A 27,511-nucleotide genomic window follows, 5' to 3' on the forward strand; every position below is an offset into this window, starting at 1 on the left:
CAGGGCATGATCCTGGAGACCCTGGATCGAATCCCACGTCGGGCTCCCTGCATGGAGCCTGCTTCTCCCTCTGCCTGTGTCTCTGCCTCAATCTCTCTCTTTCTCTCTCTCTCTGTGTCTCTATAAATAAATAAATAAAATCTTTTAAAAAAAATTTTTAAGTGACGAAAATGCAGGAAACATTGTAGAGTAAAAATACAATTATACTCAGTTTCAGCACCCAATCACATTATTAATAGTTTCTCCGCAACAATTCACAGTACTTACACAATCATTCAAAATATATTTATGGAACACCTAGTATGTACAAGGCACTGCTCTAGGTGCTTAGAACACATAATAAACAAAACAGACAAAAGACAGAGCTTAGGATAGAAAAGGGAACACTTTCAAACTTTTATGAGGCCAGCATTATGGCAATATCAAAACCAAACAAGGATACCACAAAAACAGGGGATCCCTGGGTGGCTCAGCGGTTTGGTGCCTGCCTTCAGCCCAGGGCGTGATCCCAGAGTCCCAGGATCGAGTCCCACAGGTTCCCTGCGTGGGGCCTGCCTCTCCCTCTGCCTGTGTCTCTGCCTCTCTCTCTCTCTGTCTCTCATGAATAAATAAAATCTTTAAAAACAACAACAACAACAACAACAAAAAGGATACCACAAAAACTAAAGGCCAATATCCCTGATGAAGAAAGATGCAAAAATCCTCAACAAAAGTATTATCAGGGGACGCCTGAGTGACTCAGTGGTTGAGCGTCTGTGGCTCAGGTTGTGATCCTGGGGTCAAGTGATCAAGTTCCACAGCAGGCTCCCTATGGGGAGCCTGCTTCTTCCTCTGCCTATGTCTCTGCCTCTCTGTGTGTGTCTCATGAATAAATAAATAAAATTTTTTTAAAAAAGTATTATCAAATCAAATTCAATGATACATTAAGGGATCATACATCATGATCAAGGGGGATTTACTCCAGGGATGCAAGGATGGTTCAGTATCCATAAATCAACATGATACATCTCATTAACAAAATGAAAGGTAAAAATTGTATGATCAGCTCAATAAATGCAGAAAAAGCATTTGACAAAATTCAACATCCATTTATGATATAAAATCTCAACAAACTGGATACAGAAGGAACATACTTCAACAAAATAAAGGCCATATGTGACAAGCCCACAGCTAACATACTCACTGGTGAAAAGCTCAAAGATTTTCCTCTATGATCACAAACAAGACAAGAATGCCCATTCTCATCGTTTTTATTCAACATAGTATTGAAGTCCTAGCCAAGCAATTAGCAAGAAAAAGAAATGAAAGGCATCCAAATTGGAAAGGAAGTCATAAATACTGTCATTATTTGCAGATGGTATACTATACACAGAAAACCCTAAGGACTCCACCAAAAAAATTGTTAGATTTAGTAAACAAATTCAGTAAAATTGCAGGATACAAAATCAATATACAAAAATTGACTGCATTTTTATATACAATAAACTATCAGAAGGAAAAATTAAGAAAACAATGCCATTTACAATTGCAACAAAAAGAATAAAAGACATGTACACTAAAAACTACAAAACATTGATGAAAGAAACTGAAGACATAAATAGGTGGGAAGATATTCCATTCTAATAGATTGGAAAAATTAGTACTATTAAAAGGTCCATACTACCCAAAGCAATCTATAGACTCTGCAATCCCTATCAAAATTCCAATAGTATTTGTCACAGAAATAGAACAATCAATGGAACTACAAAAGACTCCAATTAGAACAAAGCTGGAAACATCATGCTTCCTGATATTACAAAGCTATTACAAAGCTATTACAAAACAGTATGGTACAGGCATAAAAAAGATGCAAAAATCAATGGAACAGAATACAGAGCCCAGAAATAAACATATATATACATGGTCAATTAACTTACAATAAAGAAATCAAGAATATAATGGGGAACTATCTCAGGAAAACCCAGTCTTTCCCTCTCCTATGCCTTTCTCTCTTACATAGAGAAGAACCCAGTCTTTCCTCCTATGTGTTTCTCCTGTGTCTCCTTTACTACTCATACAGAACACTATTTCTGGTCACCAAATGTGTGGTTTTTCTCCACACCAAACAATTTCTGCAACACCAGCTGGGTATCCACAGATCAACTCAATTCTGACACCATCTACATGGAGATACCATCAGATTCCAGGTTAAGGGCTCAGTCTTACAGATTGCCCCCCCGCCCCAAACATACACTTTAAATGTCAATCGTTAAGTAGTAGGTCCCCAGGTTACCCACAACTTCTGTCCAATTTGGCTACAAATTGAAGGTTCTCATGACCTTCTCCTCAGGTTCAATTAACTTGTTAGATAAGCTCACAGAATTCAGGGAAACGCTTACTTACATTTACCAACTTATTAGGGGTTATGATAAAGAATACAGATGAACAACCAGATAAAGAGGTACACAGTGCCATGTCTGAGAGGGTCCTGAGTGCCGGAGCTTCCGTTCCTGTGGAGTTGGGGTGCATCACCCTCCAGGTATGGATATGTTCACCCATTTGGAAGTTCTCTGAACCCCATATACTACTGGGATTTTACGAAGACTTCCTCACACAGGCATGATCAATTAGTAACTTCAGGAATGCCTGGGTGGCTCAGCGGTTGAGTGTCTGCCTTCAGCTCAGGGGGTGATCCCCGAGTCCCAGGATCAAGTCCCACATCAGGCTCCCTGCATGGGGCCTGCCTCTCCCTCTCTGTGTCTCTCATGAATAAATAAAATCTTTAAAAAAAATTAGTAACTCCATTTTCAGCTCCTATTCCTTCTCTGGAAGACAACGGGTAGGGCTGAAAATCCAGGCTTCTAATCACAGGTTGGTTTTTCTGGTGATCAGTCCCCATCCAGGAGACTATCCAGAGTCACCTCATTAGAACAAAAGATGCTCCTAGTGTTCTTTTTTTAAAGATTTTATTTATTTATTTATTTATTTATTTATTTATTTATTTATTTATTTATTTATTTATTTATGAGAGAGAGAGAGAGAGAGAGAGATACAGGCAGAGGGAGAAGCAAGCAGGCTCCATGCAGACAGCCTGATGAGGGGCTCGATCCTGAGGAGTCCGGATCACACCCTGGGCCAAAGGCAGGCGCTAAACCACTGAGCCACCCAGGGATCCCTCTTTTTTTTTTTTTTTTTTTTTTAAGATTTTATTTATCTATTCATGGGATCCCTGGGTGGCGCAGCGGTTTGGCGCCTGCCTTTGGCCCAGGGCGCGATCCTGGAGACCCGGGATCGAATCCCACGTCGGACTCCCGGTGCATGGAGCCTGCTTCTCGCTCTGCTTCTCTCTCTGTCTCTCTCTCTCTCTGTGACTATCATGAATAAATAAATAAAAAAAAAATCTTAAAAAAAAAAAAAAAGATTTTATTTATCTATTCATGAGAGACGGCAGCGGGGGGGGGGGGGGGGGGGGGGCGGGGCGCAGAGACACAGGCAGAGGGAGAAGCAGGCTCCATGTAGGGAGCCTGATGTAGGACTCGATTCTTGATTCTCGGGACTCTGATATCACACCCAGAGCCAAAGGCAGACGCCCAACCGCTGAGCCACCCAAGCGTTCCAATCCCAGTGTTTTTATTACTCAGGAAATTACAAGGATTTTCAGGAGATCTGTGCCAGGAACCAGGGACAGAGACCAAATATATATATATATATTTCTATTACCTGACAAGAAAAGACAATTTCTTCAATAAATGGTTTTGGGAAAACTTTACAGAAAAATGCAAAAGAATGGAAATGAACCACTATCTTTCATCATATACAAAAATTAACTCAAAATGGACCAAAGACTTGGCTGTTAACACCTGAAACCATAGAACTCCTAGAAAAAGACATCAGTCTTGGTGGTGATTTTTTGGATTTGACATCAAAAGGTAATAAAAGCAAAAAAAACAAGTGGGACTATATCAAACTAAAAAGCTTTTGCAGAGCAGAGGAAAACACCAACAAAATAAAAAGGCAATTTACCAAATGGAAGAAAATATTTCCAAATCACATATCTGATAATGGATTAATATCCAAATTATATAAATAACTCCTATAACTCAAGAGCAAAAAACCCCCAAACAACCTGATTAAAAAATGGGTGGAAGATCTGTACAGATATTCTTCCAAAGAAGACATACAGACGGCCAACAGTACAAGAAAAGGCGATCACCATCGTAATCATCAGGAAAATGCAAATCAAATCACAATGAGATATTACCTCATACGTGTTAGAGAATGGCTATTATCAAAAGACAAGAAATAACAAGTGTTAACAAAGATGTGGAGAAAACAGAGCTTATTTTTTGCTCAGTTGCTTTCAAATTTGACACGAATCAGAAATCCCTTAGATGGATGTTAAGTGTGCAACTCTTTTTTTTTTTTTTTTAAAGATTTTATTTTTTAGTGAGAGACACAGAGAGAGAGGCAGAGACAAAGGCAGAGAGAGAAGCAGGCTCCCCGCAGGGAACCTAATGTGGGACTCGATCCCAGGACTAGAATTACACCCTGAGCCGAAGACAGGAGCCCAACCGAGCCACTCAGGTCTACCTCCCTGTATAGATGTGAAAAAAGACTGTTAAAACAGTTAATAATTCAGTAGCCTTGGGTGGGGTTCAATAATTTGCATTTCTAAAGAGTTCCCATATGATGCTGATGCTAGTGGTTCAGGGACTACACTTTGAAAACCACTGTTCTAGTGAAAGGACAAACAATACACTATAAACCTCAGAAATACATAAAGTGTCTAGTATGTTAGAAGATAAGTGCTCTAGGAAAAAAGCAAAAGTAGAGCAAGATAATAGCTCATACAGAGCTGGTATTCTTATGTTTTATTTAAATAAAATATCCAATTTCCCAAACAATAGTGATAATGGCTAATGGCTCTTGACAGACAGTATTCTAAGGGCTTAACATATATTAACTAATTTAATCCTAAAAAAACCCTTATGAAATAATTACTATGATTTATCCCCATTTTGCAGGGAGAAGTTTCTCAAAGACTGTGTCTTTGACTACTGTATTTCTGTGCCTAGCTCAGGGAATGCTGAATAGGTGCTCAATAAATATTTCGCAGATAGGGAATCCCTGGGTGGCTCAGCGGTTTAGCGTCTGCCTTCAGCCCAGGGTGTGATCCTGGAGACCCGGGATGGAGTCCCATGTTGGGCTCCCTGCATGGAGCCTGCTTCTCCCTCTGCCTGTGTGTCTGCCTCTCTCTCTCTCTGTGTGTCTTTCATGAATAAATAAAAAAAATCTCAAAATATATATATATATTTCACAGATGAATACAACTTTTAGTTGAGTACTTTTTATTAAGTACTTTGTGAGAAGCCCAAATGTCTTAAGGAGATACACAGGTCCCATCAAAATCTGGCTGTGTCTCACTTTACTCATCTACTATTATTCTCCCATACATACCCTAAACTTCAGTCATGGTTGTGAGTATTCAATTTTCTATTCTGTTATTCCTTTTTTCCATTTCCCCTCTGTCTTGCAAACTTCCATTCAAACCCTTATACTCAGTTCTCCTTTCTGCAAAGCTTCCCTCTCCCAACACATAAGTAAGCCTTTTCTTTGTGGTCTCAAAACTATCTTAGGACCAATCACAAACTTTGTTGTAAATTTAGTCCCATTTAAGGCAAGAACTCTTGAAACTCCTCAGGGTCCAGACAGTGACTGATACATAATTCTGAAGTATTTATTGAAAACTGATTGAGTTCAATTACAGAGCATAAGCTAAACCCAAGAGCTGTGTTATGTACATTATTCAGAACCTAATAATTCATGATGGAAATTAAAGCTCTGGAAAGTGTATGAAGTAATCTCAGAATTAGAAAAAAAGGATTCATAGATGAGGCACTGTATGTTTGCTCAGCTACATTCAATTTATTCAACATATTTACCGAGTAGTATGAGCAAAGTAGTAACCAGAGATTGAAAGCTATTAAAATTCTTATCAGAACCTATGGCTATGTGTACACTGTATTTACTTACCATTACACAACTAAGTCTGGAAACAGCAACCTGTACTAAGGGTATTTTGTGCTTGCGTAGATATTCATACCTTTTTTTTTTAAGATTTATTTATTTATGATAGACATAGAGAGAGAGAGAGAGAGGGGGGGGGGGGCAGAGACACAGGAGGAGAGAAGCAGGCTCCACACCGGGACTCCAGGATCGTGCCCTGGGCCAAAGGCAGGCGCCAAACCGCTGCTCCACCCAGGGATCCCTTATTCATACCTTATTCATACCTTTCTGATTGTCCTCTTTGCACCAATAAGAAGGTTAGGTAGATGATAAAGGCGAATATAACTCAGTTTTCTATTTTTCAAAATGGAACACCCTTTTGCACTATTTACCCTTCCAATGAACGTCGCAAAATGTAATTCAGCACCAAGCTGAAAAAACAGTCAATTTTTCAACCATGTAAACCAGATCCCATCACCCATCACTCTTGCTCAGTACCCTATTGGTGCATCCCATCACATTTAGAAAAAGGTGCAAATCATTCACTAGGGTCTACAAGGCCACACGTGATCTGGCTCTGCCTCTTTTTAGCCTCATCTGCTACCACTGTCTCTTTTGCTCATTTCATCCAAATAAACTGGCCTTCTTGCTCTTCCTAGAACCCACACAGCTCATTTATCCTTAAAGACCTTTGCAAATGCTATTCTGTCCTCCTCACACTCATTTCTTCCAAATTTTCCAATGGTCTACTCCTTTACTTCATTCAAGTCTCTGCTCAAACGCCACCTTCTCAAAGAAGCCCTTCACAGCCACCCTATTTAATATTAAGATCCTCCTCTCCATTCTTTTCTTTGCCCTGCATTACTTTCCTCTCCGTATTTATACATTATCATTAACCCATTAGAGCAAGGATTTATAAGTCTCTTCATTGCAATAATCTGCAACATCACCAGCATTTAGGAGAGTGCCTAGAACACAGCAACCTTTCAATAAATATGTGGAACATTCTCTGGCATCCTCACCAGAGTCATTCCATTCACACCACCTCAGGAAAACTCAGAGAGAGAAAAAAAAAAAAAAAAAAAAAAACCCACTTAAGCTCTGACTCTTAAGTAAAAACAACAAAACAAGGTCTTATCAGCCTTGCCATCAAGATCTGTCGGTTCTGAGTGGCAAAGGGCCACTGCGGGTCTTCCTATAAGTTTAACTGGAAAGGTAAAGCTTGCAGGCAACTTGAATTTTGAAATCAAGGGACAGGAAATAGTCTAAACAGAAAGTTCCTAAGAGGACCACACCTAAACACACAATCTTGATTTTTAAGACCATCTCGCCCTCGCCCTGATAATTTACCAACCCCAAAGTTATTTTTCCTTTGGCTTCTTAGCCCTTTTGGTGCTACGGATCCTTTGCCGGTCTGGTGAGAACTATGGACTTCTCCTGGGAATGCCCTCAAATGCATGAAAAGCAAAATATACAGACATTTACGAAAGAAACCAATTTTACTCAAATATAGGGTCGCAGATTTATGCTCTTCTTGCCACGATGAAAATAAGAAAATTCCGACGGTTACAGCAGGATCCAGAGGGAGAATCCCTAGGAGGCCACACGCCGAGGTCCACCCCCGAGCACCCTCAAGTGGCGGCAGGGAAGCCCTGGGCGCCGAGACCCAGCCTACCCTAGGGGGCGTGTCTGGGGATGAGCACGGGAGGGACGAGGGCGAGGGTCCGAGGGTCCTAGGGTCCGGGAGGAAGGCGGGGGCCTCTCATTTCCAGAGCGCTGGCGGGGCCAGGCATCATCCCCCCCTCCCCCGCTGCTCGTCCAGCCCTCGCCTCACCTGTGCCTGCCGTCCCCAGGAGCCGCTCCGGCACCCCTCGCAGGTCTTCATGGAGGCCGCGGAAGATCTCGTGAAGTTTCTCGAAATGCTCCGAGGAGACGGCCGAGGTGGCCATGGCGCAGGCCGCACTCGAGCAGCGGCCGCCGAGATTCGGGGCTCTGGGCCCGCTCCTATTCCGGCGGCCAGCCGCCCAGCCCCGCGGGCATCACGGCGACCGCCGCCACCACCGCCGGCTACGAGGCGCTTCCGGGGCCGCGACGGGGTCCTCCCGAGCCGGAACGCCCACCCCCTGCATTCCGTCACGGGGAGAGCGCCAGGCGCGAAAGCCTGACGGAAAGTTGCGTGGGCTCCTCGCTCGGGCGATTCCGGGGAGGGTGGCGGCACGTCGGGCGAGCGGCAGCCCTGCAGCCCTGCAGCCCCGAAAATACCCGATCCAGGGGATGGAGGGAGCGCCGCAGCGTAAAGGGCTGTGAGGACCCGCGGGGCGGGCAGCGAGGCCACCTGTCCCCGGGGCCCCGCCTTCCCGCGAGGGGAGGGCGCTGCTGTGCATGCCGGGAGCTGTAGTTCGGCGCGGAAGACGCTCGGACTCCGAGGCCCCGCGGAGGCGGGGGCGGTGGTTCTGCCAGGCCGCAGGCGCCGGGGGCCGTGCTGACCCGAGGTGCTTTGGTGTCTGCAAGCTCCGGAAGGCCGTCTTCGCTGTCATCGCACCGCTTGGCCGCTCTGACTGCTAAACGTTAGCTTTCAGCCCTGGACAAATAGCCGAGCCAGGTTCCAGCTTGCCCGCGAGCGGTAGAGGACTTCGGGGCGGCCAAGCGAGGAGGGTCACATGCTTTCCGAAGTTGTCCCCGGGCAGCAGGACTGCAAAGTACGCTCGGCCTCCGGCGTCTGGGCTCGCCGGATGCAGCCACTCAGCAGTGTGTTTGTTAGGCGTAGTCCTGCTGGATTTGGGCGTATGTTGGTGAATAAAGGTCACTCTGCACTTGGTTTTTTTTGTTTTGTTTTGTTTTGTTTTTTGGTGATGTGGGGAGCAAGGCGGTGACCCGCTTCGTCAGGTCTCTTTCCCACTCTGTATAATGTGTTAACAATTACGAAGTCCTTTTCTGCACTCACTACATTGGCTTTCACGGTTCGGTGGTGGGAAATTCCTATTTCCAACTATTTCATGGTTTTCCTATCGAAGCCCTCTCTGAAAGATCTGCTTGGCAGCCCAATATATAAAACTGCGCAAACACACTAAAAGATATGGGACTGTCCAGGGGGAGATGATCTGGTGATTTAGATCTCCTGGACCTTTATTTTTATTAGACTGACTCATTGACCACTGATTCAACGAACACGTTGAGCGCCTAATATTCACTGAGTATAGAGAGCAAACTCTGAAGGTGTTAGTGGAAGTGTACAGTGAGAAGTCCCACGGCATTGTGACAGAAGGGGCAGGTACAAAAAGGCAGCCCGGGGGGCTCAGCGGTTTGCGCCGCCTTCAGCCAGGGCCTGATCCCGGAGACCTGGGATCGAGTCCCACGTCGGGCTCCCTGCATGGAGCCTGCTTCTCTCTCTGCCTGTGTCTCTGCCTCTCTCATGAATAAATACAATCTTAAAAAAGAGAGAGAGAGAGAGAGAGAGAGAAACATAATAGCCTCGGATGGAATAAAGGACTCTTTATTCTTTAAACAGCATCATAAAAGACAGGTAGAAAATGGGTGAATCAGTGATCATGTTATCACATGACCGAAGTTAATGACATTTGAATTGAGACTGTGCTGTGGTGAGACTCTGGGACAAATTACCCTTAAAAATGAGAAGTGACTGTATAACCCTAATAATGAAAAGTATTTTCGTCTTATGACTAAACTTTCATTTATTTGTTTTCTTCTGTTGACTCTAAACTTTAATTCTTACAGTTTTTATTTTGGCAAATAACATAATCAAAAAATTTTTGTCATTGACGGTTCAACATAAATTAAGTAAAATATTAACTTCTTAAAATTTTCCAATTTTTCCATAAAACCACTTTTTTTTTTTTTTTTACCATTTCTAAATATATACCTTAATAGTCCAAACAAGTTCTACAAGAGAATGTTCATTCACAAATATGAGAAGACTGTGATCTTATAACTTTTTCCCACCAAAGTGAATATCTAATTGTCAGTCCATGGAAAAAAATCACAAACTACTAGAATAACATACTCCAAGCAAGTGATGGGAACATTCTGGATTCCTCCAATTTCCTTTGGCAGCATGACCTTTGATAAAAGTTCTCCAAATTAAATGTATATTTTTTTACCAAATAGACATTTAAATCTTGTCAATGTAACGTACGGAAATGCTCTGAAGATTATGAAATTGACTGTAAAATTACTCATATCACTCCTTAGGATAATTTTACCAAATAAAGAATTGTTTTGCTTTGGATCTTTTTCTGCCACATTGATTGACTGGTGCTTATTAAGACAGAGCAGTATGAGTCTTGCTAACTGGAGTGCTCACCCTCAATTCTTCCATAGTTACATATACCCATCTTTAGCTGTGTCTTTGCTTTTTGAGTCCTTAACTAGTCCTTTCACTGCATTCCAGAAGAATCCGGGATTCTTCTCTTTTTTGGACTTCTTCCCTGCTACCCATGCGCTTCTTGTTGAGTAGTTATCCACATACACAGAATATGCTTCCCTTTGCAGCTTTACCCATTTCCATTAAAGATTGGATGTCACTGTTTACTCCATCTTTGAACACTTACCTGCACTGAGTCCAGTTTAATACAGTTCCTTTGTGGCTATTTTGAATTTTGTGAAAATAATCCCAACTCCCTAACTACATAAGAACACACAAAGATATACACAGTGTCAATCACCAAATAGCCTTTCCCTTCTTCTGATTATCTAAGAGAAACTAAGGCACAAAAAGGCCTCCATGGGTCTGGGGTCAGTAAACTGAAATCAGGTAGGTGGTCTATCTTCCCATACTACTCCTTTCTTTACCCACTTGCTGGCCTGAGAAACAGGAAAATTACAGTTTAAACTTGATTTTTATTTCTGCCTTCCCCCAAATTTCTGCCATCCTTCCAATTCCACAAACTTCTTAGAAAAGGAAGCTCTCCTGTGATCTAGACATGTAAAAGTGTCTTAACAGCAGTGGCTTTAGGTTGTCAGAGATAAAGCCATGCCATAATCCAGATTCAGTTACGAGTTTCCTGAAAGAATCTAGATGTTGGCATATGGTGGTTTTCTCAATAGATGAGGGATGAGTCCTCACCTTGGCTGTTCTTGAGCCAAGCCACTGTTGACTCTCGGAGTTCACCTGGGGCTGCAGTGTGGACCTCTTGAAATGAAGGTTGGTCAGTGGTCAGGAGGATAGAAAGTAGTCCAAACTGCCATAAATTGACCCTGCCATAGCTAAGATTCTCCTAGGTGGTAGGTTTCAGGAGGCGAGTATGAGTTTGCAGGTCATATGAGGATCTTATCCTATGATATCCCTTGTAACTCTGGCAGTAATAAGAGTAAAGTAAATCTGAACTAATGTAAGGTGTTTTGATGAATCTGGCAGTGTCCACTGGGCTTTTCTCAGACATCGAGCAGGCAGGGATAAAAAGTTTGTTCTCTTTGTGCTCAAGGTTTTGGCCCTCATGAAGGAGAATCATTTTGGCAGGGAGTGCTCAGTAGTCTGCTGCATGTTCCTCCTGAGCCCAACTGCTACCACCTGTCAGTCTATAGGGATGCCCAGCAGGTCACAGCTGACATCCCATAGCCGCCTTGCTATTGTCTCATTCCGAGCCTGGGCAGAGACCCATGCCACACTGCAGTCACTGGAAAGGAAAGACAGAGGCTTAGAACACAGGGTTTAAGAATGGAGTCTGGGGATCCCTGGGTGGCGCAGTGGTTTGGCGCCTGCCTTTGGCCCAGGGCACGATCCTGGAGACCCGGGATCGAATCCCACATCGGGCTCCCGGTGCATGGAGCCTGCTTCTCCCTCTGCCTGTGTCTCTGCCTCTCTCTCTCTCTCTCTCTCTCTCTGTGACTATCATAAATAAAAAAAAATAAAAAAAAATTAAAAAAAAAGAATGGAGTCTGTTCTCTGACTGGAACAAGGAATGTGACAGAAGAACAACCAAGGGATGACATATCTTCTATGTACTTCATAGGGCCAGTCTTTGTCTTATCTCTTCATTCTCCAATCCTTACCTCTGAGAAAATGTAATTATCATTGAGATCTCCTCACCAGGCTACCTTTCATCAGAATGTCTAATATATAATGCATAGCATTTAGTCTTCATATTCTCCTTTATATGTATATATTTAACTATAACATCAGTGTCTGACTGACACCTGTGTATATCCAGCCTGTTCACACAGGACTTGTACTGTGTCAGGTTGCAGAGATTACATTGGTTACAGATGCTCGGAGTGGTTAAAACAAACAAAAACTCCTCTGAAACCTACTATTTCTGGTCTACTTGCAATTATAACTTTATTTTTCTATTTTTTTTTAATTTAAATATTTGAGAGAGGGAGAGAGAGAGAGAGAGAATATGAGGCGGAGGGGTTAGAGAGGGCGTGGGAGAGAGAGAATCCCAGGCAGACTCCTCAATGAGCACAAAACCCAATGCAGGGCTCAATCTCATGACCTTGAGAACATGACCTAAGCCAAAACCACAGTTGGATTCTTAATCAACTGCACCTGTGCCACCAATTATAACTGTTTATAAACTCAAATAACAAGTAAAGCCAGCTTCATAAACAACAAAGGAAGGAAAAGATTGATAGCATAAGAGAAATGTAACAATAAGGTACCAAGTGTTTTTTTTTTTTTCCAAGTGTTTTCATATACTTTCTCTTCATTGTTGTACGCCTAATTATTTTAAGTCTCTATTAAATGCAGGAGAGGTATACAAACTGTGCACTGCCCAGAAAGTTTTCTCAAGGAAAAGTTTACTCATTTTTGTTATTTGCTGCATCTAGTACATGGCAGGTATTCAATAAAGGGTTTTTAAAAAAGTGATTGAGTAAACAGATTGCAATCTTTTTTTTTTTTAACAGATTGCAATCTTTTACGTCACATAAGAAGCAATTTTAAGAATTATACTATTTCAAGGAAATTGCTTCCAAGACATTTTAAGCAAATTCTGAAGGTGAAAAGGAAAGTTGGCAAGTCTGAAGTAAGCACATGAAGCAAACTCCTAACATTATGTCCATGGAGACACTGCTAATCAAAGAGTGGGTTATGGACTACCAGGAGCATCATCTGGGAGCTTGCTAGAAATGCCAATTCTCAGGCCCCATACAAACCTGCTAAATCAGAATCTCTAGGGTAGAGGCCCAGGATTCTGTTTTCAACCACTTCCTTAGATGATTCTAAAATGCACAAAAGTTTGAGAAACACCACTTAAAGATATCTTCACATTTACAAAACAAAACTTGTAAGTATAGTACTTCTGTTTAAGGGAATTCACCAGCATGACCAGCACAGCCTGCCACTGCTGAGTAAAAAGACCATCACTGAGAACCAAAGCCTCCATAAGACTCTCTGGAAATAAGTTGGCCTCTGTAAGCCCCTATAGTCTCTACTGTGTTGTGCCTTACATTCTTTGGAAGGTTATGACAGATAATGACATAATGGGCATGAAAGTGCCTTGTGCCATAAGCTAAGACATGCTGTAAAATTTACTCAAATACCACTGTAAAAGCTACTTAAGTGTGGTTATGGCATTAGCACAGTCATGGTGCTGATATTTCCAGTAGGAATTTGGGGATTATCAATCAGTATACATAAAAAGACCAATTTCAAAACTTACTACAAAGCCATAATAATCAAGACACTGTACTATTGGCATAAGGATAGACCTACACATAAATAGAACAAAACTAAAAATATAGAGGTACCCTTACATTTATCGTCAACTGATTTTTGATAATTCTGTTATAGACTGAATCACGTCCCCCAAAGTCTGTATGTTGAATCTCTAATACATAATGTGACTATATTTGGAGATAGGGCCTTTAAAGAGATAATTAAGGTTAAGTAAGGTCATAAATATAGGGCCCTATTCAGTAAGACTAGTTAGTGTCCTTATAAGAAGAGGAGACACCAGGAATGTGCACACATAGAGTAAAAGCCATGTGAGGACAGAGCACGCAGGCAGCCCTCTATAAGCCAGGAATAGAGGCCTCACCAGAAACCAACCCTGCTGGCACCTTGATCTTGAACTCCCATCCTCCGGAACTGTAGGGAAATTAATTTCTGGTATTCCATTATGGCAGCCCAAGGAATTTTTTTTTTTTCCTAACAAAGAGCATGAACTCATGGCCCTGAGATCAAGACCTGAGCCAAGATCAAGCGTTGGATGCTGAACCAACTGAGCTACCCAAGTGTCCCAGCCCAAGTCATTTTAATACAGCTAACAAAATTCAAAAGTTGTTGGAAAAAACAACTTTTCAACAAACAGTTCTGGGACAACTGGATATCCACATGCAAAATTGAAGTGGGACTCCTACCTCATAATATATATAGAAATTAATTCAAAATGAATCATAGATAGAAATGTAATGCTCAAATTATAAAACAATTAGAAGAAAACATAGTAAATCTTCGTGACCTTCGGTTAGACAATGGTTTCCTAGATATAACACCAAAAGCACAAGTGACAAAAAAAAAAAAATCAGTAAATTATACTTCATCAAAAAACTTCTCTGCTTCAAAAGACACCATAAAAAAAGTAAAGAAACAAACCAAAGAATGGGAGAAAATATTTGTAAATCACACATTTGATAAGGGACTTGAATCCAGACTATATAAAGAACTATTACAATTAAACAATAAAAAGACAATGATCCATTTTAAAAATGGACTAAGGATTTGAATAGGCATTTCTCCAATAAAGATAAACAAATGGACAATAAGTGCATGAAAAGAAGCTTAACATCATTAGCAGAAAAGTGCAAATGAAAACCAATGAGAAAAACTAGAAAAACATAAGTAGAAAAATTACTTCATGCTTACCAGGATGGCTAAAATCAAAAGGACAGACAATAAGAAGTGTAAGCAAGGGTACAGAGAAATTGGGACACTTATCCACTGCTGGTGGCAACATAAAATGGTACAGCCAGGTGGGAAATCAGTCTGACAGTTCCTCAACAGTTAAACATGGAGTTGATATACAACCCATATTCTTCTTTTTTTTTTTTTTAAGATTTAATTTATTTATTCATGAGAGAGGCAGAGACACAGCCCTTCCCGTATTCCCCCCCCCATGTATTTTTTTTAAGATTTTATTTATTTATTCATGAGAGAGAGAGAGAGAGAGAGAGGCAGAGACACAGGCAGAGGGAGAAGCAGGCTCCATGCAGGGAACCCAATGTGGGACTCGATCCTGGGACTCCATGATTATGCCCTGGGCCGAAGGCAGATGCTAAACTGCTGAGCCACCCAGGCATCCCTACGACCCATATTCCAGTGGGATTCCATTTATAGGTATATAAACCAAGAGAAATCTCCATACAAAAATCTGTACGTGAATATCATAGCCTCATTACTCAATTAGCCAAAAAGTGATAATTCAAATGCCCATCAACTGATGAATGGATAAATAAAATATGGTATATCCACAAAATCAAACATTATTTGGTGATTAAAAGGAATGATACACTGATACATGCTTTGGCACAGATGACCTTGAACACATTATGCTAAGTGAGCAAGAAGCCAATCACAAAAGGCCACATATTATATGATTCCATTGATATGAAATGTCCAGTACAGACAGATCCATAGACACAAAAAGTAGATTTGTGATTTCAGTCAGAAAGTATAACCAGTGCAAAGTTTCAATGCTTCAGTTAAGAGAGACTTATGTTCATTTTTTGATAGTGGTCAATATAGCTGCTGTTGGATCTTCGAAATACTTAAAATTAAGAATCCATGGCACTGTAAAGGCTCTTCAAAAGTCAATTAAATAATTACTAAGTCACGGATTTGAGGCTAACTTTCTTTAAACAGCTGTCACAGGCTTAAAATCTCCAGGGAAGATGAATCCAGTCACTTATGGAAAATCTTTCTAGTACATAAAACTATATAAATTTATCTTCCTGAGCAGCTCCAGTGGCGCAGCAGTTTAGCGCTGCCTGCAGTCCGGGGCATGATCCTGGAGACCTGGGATCGAGTCCCACATCAGGCTCCCTGCATGGAGCCTGCTTCTCCCTCTGCCCGTGTCTCTGCCTCTCTCTCTTTCTCTGTGTCTCTATGAATAAAAAAATAAAAAATCTTAAAAAAAATAAAATAAAATAAAAAATAAATTTATCTTCCTGGGTTTCAGATCATATTTCCAATGCTATACATTTCTACTCACATGGAGTCCTATGGATAACAAACTCAACATGGACCGAGCTAGGTTTATTACATAGTGGGCAACCAGCCTATTCACATTCTTTTTTTTTAAGGGGGTGATGGGACAGAGGTAAAGGAGAGTCTCAAGCAGGGGCCATGCCCAGCGTGGATCCCAATGCAGGGCTCCATCTCCACAACCCTGAGATTAAGACCTGAGCAGATCAAGAGTCAGATGCTTCACGGACTGAGCCATCCAGGCACCTCCATTCCACACTGTTTCAGCAATAGCAACCTGATCCCTTTCTGAGGAATTACCTTCTTCCCACAGTTTGAAAACCCCATTAATCAAGAGCCGGTCTTCCCCTCACCAAGGGAGTGAGGATGAGAGGATGAAAGATCCAGTGCTTCCTTGCTAGAGAGTGAATGGTGAGCAATAAAACAAAGACTGAAGGTAGTGGGCCTATGCTCATTCCAGCAGCAGTGCCTTGGCCAGCTGACTGGCCACTGTCTGTTCTAAGCCTGACTTTTCAGTCTTCTCTTTGGTTCTTAGGAGAATCCCCATATTTTAATAAATTCCCTTCTCACTTAAGTTAGTGTGAGTCTATTTCCACTGCTTTGGAATCAAAGAACCCTAAGCTCTACATGTGATTTTTCCATGTCTGCTGTCTCAGTTAATGTCATTATCCATCTCCGAGTAAGTGAGGCTTGACCCCAGGTCACTAACTCCTCCCTGACCCCTCACTCATTTAGTTATCAAGCCATAAAAATTCTGCCTCCTCAGGGCTTCTATCACTTAACCTTCCTTTGTATTCCAACTGTCATTACCCTAAATCAGGAACTCATTCTCTCACTTGGATTATTTATTCATTCATTAAACAAAGTCACCAGGGATGTTTCACTAAAGCACCGAGCAAATTATTTCTCTACCGGAACAACTTCTGTGGCTCCTCTCCAAGCCTGATACTATGGGCCTTTCATTATCTAACAGTCTACCTTTCTTTCTAATTTTAATTTATTTACAGCCCTTTCTCTAAAATGTCAAGTTATTTCCACATGATCTTGAAGGGGGAGGTAAAAACATTATAAAATTTCAGTCTTATGTGATGTCTGAGATTTGCTTCAAAATAACATGAGAGGGGGAATCCCTAGGTGGCTTAGCGGTTTAGCGCCTGCCTTTGGCCCAGGGCGTGATCCTGGAGTCCCGGGATCGAGTCCCACGTCGGGCTCCCTGCATGGAGCCTGCTTCTCCCTCTGCCTGTGTCTCTGCCTCTCTCTCTCTCTCTCTCTCTCTCTGTCTCTCTCATGAATAAATAAATAAAATCTTAAAAAAAAAACATGAGGGGGGGGAAATACGGGAAGGCCTGGTGCATGGAGATAGAGGAGTGCTAGCCACAGCTTAATGGTTGTTGAGGCTGCCCTTATGGGCATACAGTGGGGGTGGGGGTGGGGGCGTTCAATGTGCTATTTTATCAACTACTGTGTATATTCAAAGTTGTCTACAATAAAAAGTTTTAAAAGTTTTCATTGATTCACGAAGGGAGTCTATCAATATTACTTTAGTCCTGAAGACAATAGAGAAATACAGATTCAAATTCTTTTTAACGTAGGGTATCCCTGGGTGACTCAGCGGTTTAGCGCCTGCCTTTGGCCCAGGATGTGATCCTGGAGTCCTGGGGTTGAGTCCCACGTCGGGCTCCCTGCATGGAGCCTGCTTCTCCCTCTGCCTGTGTCTCTGCCTCTCTCTCTCTCTGTCTCTCATGAATGAATAAATAAATAAAATATTTTAAAAAAAAATTCTTTTTAATGTAAAAAAAAAAAAAAAATTGAACTAGGAGTCCAAGAAGGAACAAAGAAAACTGGATGGAAAAAAAAAAAAAAAAAAAAAAAGAAAACTGGATGGACATAACATAAGATAGGAAGAAAAGAAACAGCCAGAAAACATAACAAATGATTGCCATGGAGAAAATCAAACCTAGCCGTACCACAAAAAATGCAAATGAGTCAACCCCCTTATTACCAGGTAGGAACCCGAGTGAAAAGACAAAAGATATGTCGCACAAAGTACTTTTTAAGAGGAGTATAGTACACCAGACAAATCCAAATTATTTCCTTTGGGCAGTAAAACCCCATCATCAAAAATAAATACATTCATACCTGAAATGATGCCCACTTAGAACCTCAAGACCTTCCGTGATGGCACAATACAGGCTGGTCTGCGCTCCCTGTTGAGGGGTCTTGATGAAGAAGGAGAAAAGCCACCACATCCATTTCATGAAAGGTGAGTGCCGAACCAGTTCAGATTTGACTGTGCCAGGGTGTACAGAGTACGCTGTAATGCCAGAGCCTGATTGGGGGGGGGGGGGGGGGGGCGGGTACCACATAGAGGAAGACATAATTTGATATTGTCAAATAGCCAAGGAGAGCAGAGGGTGTGAACAAACATTTGACCCCATGAAGACTCCCTTCCCACAATAGTATTACAGGGACTCCTCACAGTAATTTATAAATCCCAATGGAGGATCCATAGGTTAAGATTAAAGCTCAACGAGGTTATTCACTGTTAGGGAACAGTAGAGGCAGAACTCAACCTCTCAGGAGCACTTGACAACAATAATCATTCTTTTCTCAAAGCTGCCTTTTTGTTGGCTTCTGTGACCCCACCCTCCTTCTGGTGTTCTTAACCCACTACTTCCTACCAGTTTCCTGGACCAGTCCATCATCTTCTACCCAAACTTCAAATGCTGGAATTCTCATGGCTTGCTAAACTCCCTCTCTGTAACTATATGGCAGGCACATTTTTGTGCACATTATACTCCTTTGAACTCTTGGCTGACTATGAGAGGCAGTATATTCTAGTGGCTAAGGGCACAGACTCTGTGGTCAGACTGCCCAGTTTCAAATCCTAGCTTTGCCTCTCATTAGCTGTGTGACCCAGGGCAATCTCCCTATGTTGTGACTCAGTTTCCTCTTAAAATAGGGGTAAACCTAATTCTTGCACCCAGTAAATTTTTATTGATTTTAGAAAAATAATATGGCATATATATATATATATATATATATATATACACACACATATATTAGGTATAATATATATATATTAGGTTATAAACAGTACTGTTTATAATCTAATCTCCCTAGTACAAGTGAAGTTTTGCTGCCAAATGAGCTTTGGTGTCAAGCTTCTGAAAAAAGTGAATTTTCATGTCTTTGTGGATTTCATGATTGCAGATAAAGGACTATGGACATATATTATTTCCAACTTGACATCTATTCTAGATGACCCATAGTAATGCTCACACACTCCAAAACTAACTTCATACTTTTAAGGCCAAACCTGGATCTTGCAGTGTTCCCTAACTCCCAACCAGGCAGGCACACAGAGCAGTTCTTGATAACTCCCCACCTTACCATGTATATCCATCAACAAGCCCTGGGGGTTTCCCATCCTAAATAACTCTTAGGAGTGTCTACTACCCTCCGTCTCCACTGTGGTCCAAGCCACCCTCATTTCTCACCTAGACTACAGAAATCACCTGCTGCATGCACTCCTGCCCCCATTTTTAAAAAAATTTATTCGGAGACATAGGCAGAGGAACAAGCAGGCTCCCCACTGAGCAGGGAGCCTGATGCAGAACTTGATCCCAGGCCCCCAGGATCATGACCTGAGCCAAAAGCAGACTCTCAACCACTAAGCCACCCAGGCGCCCCTCCTGCCCCCCTTTTAAAAAAGGCTTTCATTTTAAAGGTTCTCCAGTGCTCTTCCACTAAAATCCCTACCACAGCCTCTATAGATTTTGCTTCTGTCTACCTCACCAGTCTCAGCTCAGACCTCTATTCTTCTTGCTTTCTACATTTTAATCACAGCAGCCTCTCAATTACTCAAACTGAGCCCAGACCCTTGAACATTTTATTCTGTCTGCCTGGAATGTTTCTCAACATCCTTAGATGCTTTGTCCCACCCACTCTGTAACCTATTTAATTTCCACATAGTTTGATGAGCTCATTCAATGATGGGGCTCCTGCGTCTGACTCCTTGAGCCAAAATTCTGCCTGCCTCCATTCCTAAGGCAACTCCAGCTGTCTGCCCTGAATTACTCTACTTTTTATCGAAAATTCAGAGCAGGCAGGGCAAAAGACCTCTGTATTTGTGATTGGAGACTCCCCTCTTCAAGCATACATTTCTCTCTTATGTAACCTTCTGCTGTTAGGGAGACAGTCCTGCTCCCTACCACCACCATAGTCCAGCACCTGTTTTATACTAATGGTTGTATCTGGTGCCAGATCAGGTCCCTCTCCCACACACATTTTTTTTCAAAGATTTTATTTATTTATCTGAGAGAGAAAGAGAGAGCACATGCATAGGTGGGGCAGAGGGAGAGGGAGAGAGCAAATCTCAGGCAGACTCTGTGCTGAGCCCAGAGCCTGATTCAGAGCTCAATCTCACAACCCTGAGATCATGACCTGAGCCCAAATCAAGAGTCAGACACTGAGCCAACTGAGCCACCCAGGCACTCCCAGGTCCCTCCCTTCTATCTAGTCTCACTATGAATAAAAAACCTTGCTTGCTCACAAGGGCTGACCTAACGAGGACAATAACCTATAAAGTAGTCCCATTTTACTTATGAGGAAATAAGTCTTGAAAAGTTAAGTAGCTTGCTGCAGGTCACACAGCTATAAGCGCTAAAGCCAAGCCTTAAGACTCAAAGTCAGAATTTCCCAATCTCCTGCCAGCCACCTCCAATATTCAGTTGTGGGCTACTTACTAAAATAATACAGTTACAGTCATGGCATCAGGTTTTGTCCAGGGGATGGGCTCCAGAGAACAGTAGGTATTCTGTGGCTTTTTGCTACTTCCCATTGACTCTTATCTCTATACTCATTTCTTCTAAGCCTACCTTTGAGCCTCCGAGCCAGTTCTTGGGTGAAGAGAATGTTGGCTAACTTGCTGTGACAGTAGGCCAGACCTGAATTATAGAATTTCTCGCCCTGTAGGTCATGGAAGTGGATCCTTCCCAGGTGATGTGCTAGGGAAGACACATTCACTATCCTTGATGGGGCTGACTCCTTCAGCTTCTCTAGCAGCAGGTGGGTCAAGAGGAAGTGACCTATGAGAAAAACTAGAATTAATGGCCGGGGCCAATGCCAGGGTAAAGGGAATAATGAGCCCTGCAGAAAACTCAGGAACATGGCTTTTTGCCTCATTAATTATCAACTACAGAACAAGTTCAGTGAGGGTTTGGGGAAATACCTTCCATGAGGGAGGTCTGGATCATGTGAATATGAATGAAGTCTTGTCTCCTTCCGACTTTGATTAATATCACTCAAGGGCAGGCAGGGTCTATCTGATGCTGGCCATGAGGATCACCACAAAGAAAGCAACACAGCCCCCAGTTAAATTAGGCTGTTCAAAAATACCCCAAGGTAAATTGAATCTGGATTGCAAATTAAAATATGGTGGAACCTCAAGAGGGCCTAAGTTTATCCCTGAACTTCTGGGCAGAACCATTCACTTGTGGTCTATCAGGGCCCAGAGGTCACTTACACCACAATGACGGCTCAGTCTAACCCCTAAGTTTTTTAAGGAGAACTCTGGATTTCTTCTAGTTTTGTTGAGACCAGATTTCTTCTTCCCTTTTTTTTTTCTTTTTTAAGATTTTATTTATTTATTTGAGAGTGTGTATGCAAGCATGAGCTGGGAAGGAGCAGAGCGAGAAGCAGACTCCACACTTAGCAGGGAGCCAGATGTGGGGCTCCATCCCAGGATCATGACCTGAGCTGAAGGCAGACACTTAACTTACTAAGCCACCCAGGTGCCCCAAGACCAGATTTCTTACCCAAGTGGTTGACACCCATGTGCATCTCAAAGCCATCTACTGTCTTAGTGTAGGGACACATCATCACTCCTGCATTGTTGATCAAAATGTGAAGATGCTTTTCCTCTGCAGGGAAGAGGAGATGTGGTGTTGAAGCAGCCAGCCACTGCAGTTATATCTGAGAAGTCTGCCTTATGCCTATGCTTTAAAAATGGTGATGCATGACTTCAATCTTTCCTGTTCATTTGTATTTTGTATTTTTTTCCCTGTTTAAGACTTTAGCTGAATCCTGCATACTTACATACAGAGCAAAATTCCTTCTTACACAACCAAATGGCCTTTCCGATCTTTCCAACTGAAGAGCTACTTAACTGCTTTTTGGAAAATGTTCTGTTCACCTCTCCTAATAGAAAGACCTTCCGAGCTGAATCAGAAGATACCAAAATAAGAGAAAAAAAGGCTGTTTTGTATGCACCTCTGCCACCGGAGAACTCCAAAAGGTGCCAAAAGGTGCTGGTTTCACCTCTTTGTTGCATCTGACAACTCTTTTTTTGTGGCTTATTTTCCTCATGCGATTTGTAATTTCTAACTATGAGCTCATATCCGTAGAAGTTGTTTACCTAGGGAGGCCAAGATTCCTGTGATATGAGGAGATATGCCTACAGACTACTCTTGGGTTTGATTTTGATGTGATACTACAGGGTTTTATGTGAACTCCTCAGCTCAAGATTCTTGTACCATTTGGTGATGTAATAAATTCTCCTACACAGATGATGCCAACTTGAGGTTCTAATATCTTGCAGATGACTCTCTAACCATCTACGACCTAAAGAGAAGATAAGCTTCTTTTCTAGGTCTTGGAGCTGGTTGCCTACTTTTTTTAAGCCCCTATACCATGGACCATATAGTTTTTTGTGAATCCCAACCCTATGTGGAGCCAAGATACAGCTCCCCTCAAGGCCTGCGGCCTCATCTCCTGTCTCTGTATGAGTATTTAGACTCCAGACCCTAAAGCTCATACTGAGTTCTGATATTCCTGTGAGGTTTTTGGCTTTAGTTCTTATGCACTGCTATGACTTTTATTTTTTATTTTTTTTTAATTAATTAATTATTTATTTATTTATGATAGTCACACAGAGAGAGAGAGGCAGAGACACAGGCAGAGGGAGAAGCAGGCTCCATGCACCGGGAGCCCGATGTGGGATTCGATCCCAGGTCTCCAGGATTGCGCCCTGGGCCAAGGGCAAGCGCCAAACCGCTGAGCCACCCAGGGATCCCTGCTATGACTTTTTTTTTTTTAATTTTTATTTATTTATGATAGTCACAGAGAGAGAGAGAGAGAGAGAGCGGGGCAGAGACACAGGCAGAGGGAGAAGCAGGCTCCATGCACTGGGAGCCCGACATGGGATTCGATCCAGGGTCTCCCGGATCGCGCCCTGGGCCAAAGGCAGGCGCCAAACCGCTGCGCCACCCAGGGATCCCTGCTATGACTTTTAAACTCATTTTTTGTTTCTGCTTCTTAAGGATTCCCCCTTTGTTACTAAGGAGTTAGCTACAAATGAAAGTTTTTGATTATAACTTATCTAGCATTTCTATGTATTAAAGAGGGAGAAGGAGCTTTTCCTTTAACTAAGTCTGCTATGTTGACTGCAAGACCAACAACATAATCTCCAGTATAAAACTGGAGATTATACTTTTATACTTACCTGCTAAGAAGCCTTTAGCAAAGGCTCTAATAGATTTCGTATCAGCCAAGTCCAGTTTCCGCACTAAGACCTGTTTGTTCCCTGTCATGGTCTGGATCTCTCGGGCCACCAGTTCCCCCTTTAGCACATCCCGGCATGCTAAATATACACGGGCTCCTGTCAACCAAAACATAAAAGAGACAAACTGTCAGCTCTGCTTTTGAGTAGACACTATAGACTTATAGACTTATAAGTGTGATTTCCTGTTCTATTTTACTATTTTAAAAAGATTTTTATTTAATTATTTGAGAAAGAAAGAGAGACAGATAAAGTGCTTGAGCAGAGGGGAAGGGGCCAAGGGAGAGGAGGAAGCAGACTCCCCGCTGAGCTGGAGCTCAATGTGGGGCTCAGTCCCAGTATCCTAGGATCATGACCTGAGCTGAAGGCAGACACTTAACCAGCCAAGCCACCCAGGCACCCCTACTGTTTTGTTTAAATGGGAATTTTACCCTTACTTCATGACAGGGGTATTTGATGAGCAAATCAAAAAAGAAAAAGAAATCAATAAGTCATTAAGTGTCTATTATATGTAGTGAATTATACTAGGTTCAGACCAGCAAATCTGTTAGACACTTGGAGAGTTCTCGAATTCCAAGACTGGGGGGAAATAATCAGCATGGTCATCCTTGTGAGGGATAAAATGGCAGCAGTAGGAGGGAATTAGAAGCAGATGAGCTTGCCTCTTTGAGCCAGCTCTTTTGCTGTCTCCTTTCCAATGCCTGTGTTGGCTCCAGTGACCACAGCTACCTTCCCAGGAAGTTGGACAGTTGATGTACACACACCCCTAGACAGTATTTTCCTGTAGAGAGAGAAGGAGAGCTCATCAATTCTTCATTCTCTTGGTCTCAGCCAGAGGTTCCTGCAGCTACCACGTCTTCCGATCCCAAGGCTAAGGTTTACTTTGGTTCTTTCCAGTGCTGTCCTTTTATAGATTAAGGACAGTTGAAGAAAAGTTTTCTGCTCTTGCTCAAGGTTTTTTTGCTCAAAAATTTTCTGCTCTTGCTCAAGAACAAAAGCAATTTTATTATAATGGCAAACTTTAGAGCTGCCCCCTGCAGTACAAGAACTGGATAAATATTTGATTATTCAGGCACCTGGCTTCAGTTTGAGCTCTTTGACAGGCTTAGGGAATCATAAGACTCAGCCTAGAAGCAAGAACTGGTCCACTTACATCAATCTGTCCACAACTGGCACTTTATGGCCTCCATACAGAGCTAATCCAACACAAAAAGTTAAAATTAAGGAAGCTTATCAACCTGGGGTGAAACAAACGGAAACATGCACACACACAATCAAAAATGAGACAAAGAAAAGACACAAATCAAAGGGGAGCTGAGATTCAAGTCCTGGTTTAATTTGTCTTTGTTCCTAGCACTATACTACCCCTCTTTTCCAAAGAAATGAACCCACCAACAGGGATTAGCACCTCTCAAACTATTCTTTTTTTCTTTGCAAATTTCAAGACTCAAGTCAAAAAAACAAAACAAAACCAAAAAAAAACCCTCTTGACCAGGAGATGCACTTTTAAAGAGTGTTTCAGCTTTTTCATTGAACTTGGGGCTGCAAGGCACACATGCCTAGCCACTAAAGCTACCTGCTTTGTGCACACAGGCCAGTAAGGAAGCAAAACAAACTAACTCATGATGCTCACCAAAAGATATCTTCCTCCTCAGAGAACAAGCCTCCCTGGTCAGTTTTTCATATCCTTTCAGTTTTAGCTCCAGGAATGACAACAAATCAGGATCTCTTCTGAGCTCTTTCTTCTCCTTACCAACAGGAACCAAAGAGACAATGAAGTAGGAAAAGTCTAGCTGTGGGCTAGCTCCCACGACCTAGCCAGGTGGTTGGGGCTATGACCCTTGCGGTATAATCTTCCTCAGAGATGTGAGCACTGTTTTCAGTTCAGGCTCCACTTTTTTTTTTTTTTTTTTAAGATTTTATTTACTCATGAGAGACAGAGAGAGAGATTGGCAGAGACACAGGCAGAGGGAGCAACAGGCTCCATGCAGGGAGCCCCATGTGGGACTCGATCCCAGGACTCCAGGATCAGGCCCTGGGCTGAAGGCAGGCGCTAAACCGCTGAGCCACCCAGGGATCCCCAGGCTCAACTTTTCATTGAGATACTATTTGGGTAAGAGGATCTTGTGGTGGCAAGAGATAAAAAGCGTTCTTATCTGAGTGGGAGCCCTAGGGGTTCAGAAAAGGAGAGAAAAAAAAAAAACTAGAAGAGGAGCACGAGGGTGGATGGTGACCCCGCCCCCGCCCCGCCCCCGGGGCAGGACGGGGTCCTCAGTCTCTGGATCACCGTCACTACTGGTGATTGACTCAGAACCAATCAGCAGGCGCCCGCTGTGCTGCTCTCCGCCGATTCTCTGAGGCATCCAGCCAGCCATTGGCTGATGTGTCACCAGCTCCAGAGACCACTACCCTTCAGCCTCTCGTCCCCCCACCCCCAAATCCCGGGCATGATTCAGGCCCCCGGACACTCCTGCTCTGAAGGCAGGATGCGGCTCAGGATGAAACCCCTTCATTTCTTTCCTTTCCAATATCCGCCCAGAGAAAGAGCGAATCTCACAGCATCAAGAGTGCAAGCAGTGGGCCTCCAGATACCACGATCCCCACCGAGGGACAGTTCCAGAAAGCAAAAAAGTCGAATCGCTCCATTGTACTTCAAAGGCTGGAGGCAAGAAGCTAAGACAGGGCTGGTTCAAGGCGTGGGAGCGAGGGGGAGAAACAGTCGTAAGGTCCACACTCCATTTTAGGGTCTGAAATCCCGCAATGCTGGAAACCTAAGTGAGGTAGCCTTGCATTCCGGATTCTCTGGAGCAGGAAGCAAGGGCTGCTAAGAAAAAAAAAAAAAAAAAGGGACCGGGAGGAACAAAGTGAGGTGCCCTTCCCGCCGCCTGGGGTCTCCTGCTCTCGCTCCCCGCAATCCAGGACAGCTAGACCTCCTCCGACCAACCGAACTCCCGGCCTCGACCTACACGGAGCCAGCCCCCCCAGGGGAATTTTTTTTCCTTTTCCTTCTTTTGGAAACAGAGCTCCGGTGAGGATTAACGTCCTTCTGAATTCTCCTCAAGAGAAGGCAATACATTTGCACAGACCTGATTTGGGGTGCAGCGATGTACAGGAAAAGGGGGAGAAGAAGGAGGAGCAGGAGCAGGAACGTGATCATCTTGCCCGGCGGCTGCTGCGGCTGCAGGGACGGACCGAAACGCCCAGACCGCGCCGGCCGAGCGAGACCGCTGCTCCCCGACACGCCCTAGTCTTAGTACGACGGCCCAGGGCGCAAAGCCGTCTGGGAAATGTAGTCCACAGCTTGGGCGTGAGGGAGCTGCTTGCAGAGGCTCGGGCAACCAGACCCTTGCCTGGTAGCGCCTCGTACGCCTCCAATGCCCGAGCATCTACGCTCGAGGGCCTCTAGGACCGTCCAGCTCCCACAGTCCTCGGGCCACCGGGGTTGTTGTGAAACCTCCCCGGTCCTCTAGCTCCCGGTGCCCAAGTCCAGATCCTGGTTACATTTTCCCCAACCATAATGAGCCAGTTACCGCATTGTTTCTCCTGGGAATCAAAGATTGGCGTCAGGGGAGTGTTCCAGGAGGCGGATTACACAGGAGAGGAGCAGTTGGAGTCTGACAGTTGGGAAGGAAGGGGAGAGGTGAGAATCCTTCCTCCTTGGGGATTCTTTCCTCCAGTGGAGTATAAGCAACCTGTCCGTGAAGACACTAGCGGGAGAATCACTTTATTGTGTGTCATCATGCTAACTATCATGATTTTCCTGCTGTTTGGGTCTTAGTTGATAACAGGACACAGGTTTCCTG

General features: G+C 43.1%; 2 protein-coding genes and 1 long non-coding RNA gene across 5 annotated transcripts in view; 1 reads left to right on the forward strand and 2 right to left on the reverse strand.

Annotated features, from left to right (window-relative positions):
- The window catches only part of VTI1B (vesicle transport through interaction with t-SNAREs 1B), a 29,072-nt gene extending 20,978 nt beyond the window's left edge, over positions 1 to 8,094 (reverse strand). The window contains exon 1 of the mRNA XM_038545034.1: positions 7,820 to 8,094. Coding sequence (XP_038400962.1) covers positions 7,820 to 7,934 — 115 coding nt within the window. The 5' untranslated portion in view covers positions 7,935 to 8,094. The remainder of the gene's footprint in view (positions 1 to 7,819) is intronic.
- Positions 8,095 to 9,706: 1,612 nt separating this feature from the next.
- Positions 9,707 to 27,391, reverse strand: RDH11 (retinol dehydrogenase 11). Of its 3 annotated transcripts, none has more exons than XM_038545029.1 (7): positions 27,239 to 27,391; positions 24,371 to 24,489; positions 23,652 to 23,807; positions 21,967 to 22,071; positions 21,028 to 21,237; positions 18,287 to 18,476; positions 9,707 to 11,618 (listed from the first exon to the last, which is right to left on the reverse strand). In XM_038545029.1, the coding sequence occupies exons 1-7, from the start codon at positions 27,241 to 27,243 to the stop codon at positions 11,516 to 11,518; spliced, it is 888 nt and encodes a 295-aa protein (XP_038400957.1). In that variant the 5' UTR covers positions 27,244 to 27,391; the 3' UTR covers positions 9,707 to 11,515. The 3 variants fall into 3 exon arrangements, with proteins under 3 accessions (XP_038400957.1, XP_038400956.1, XP_038400958.1); XM_038545028.1 differs by lacking the exon at positions 27,239 to 27,391 and adding an exon at positions 26,795 to 26,952; XM_038545030.1 differs by lacking the exon at positions 27,239 to 27,391 and adding an exon at positions 25,342 to 25,462.
- On the forward strand, positions 18,312 to 22,730 carry LOC119872879. Its single transcript, XR_005363448.1, has 2 exons — positions 18,312 to 18,410; positions 22,221 to 22,730. It is a non-coding gene; the product is annotated as an uncharacterized LOC119872879 (long non-coding RNA).
- Positions 27,392 to 27,511: the final 120 nt, after the last annotated feature.

This window comes from Canis lupus, chromosome 8 (assembly GCF_011100685.1).
Source record: "Canis lupus familiaris isolate Mischka breed German Shepherd chromosome 8, alternate assembly UU_Cfam_GSD_1.0, whole genome shotgun sequence".
Classification (NCBI taxonomy): domain Eukaryota; kingdom Metazoa; phylum Chordata; class Mammalia; order Carnivora; family Canidae; genus Canis; species Canis lupus.

Excerpts from the sequence above, each read along its gene's own strand:
- RDH11 (XM_038545028.1), bottom strand. The coding sequence starts at position 26,865 with ATGATCACGTTCCTGCTCCTGCTCCTCCTTCTTCTCCCCCTTTTCCTG. Across the intron at positions 21,238-21,966 it reads CATGGGTGTCAACCACTTGG|GTCACTTCCTCTTGACCCAC; the intron begins GTAAGAAATCTG and ends TTTTTCTCATAG. Across the intron at positions 18,477-21,027 it reads ACTGGCTCGGAGGCTCAAAG|GCTCTGGCATTACAGCGTAC; the intron begins GTAGGCTTAGAA and ends CCCCCCAATCAG.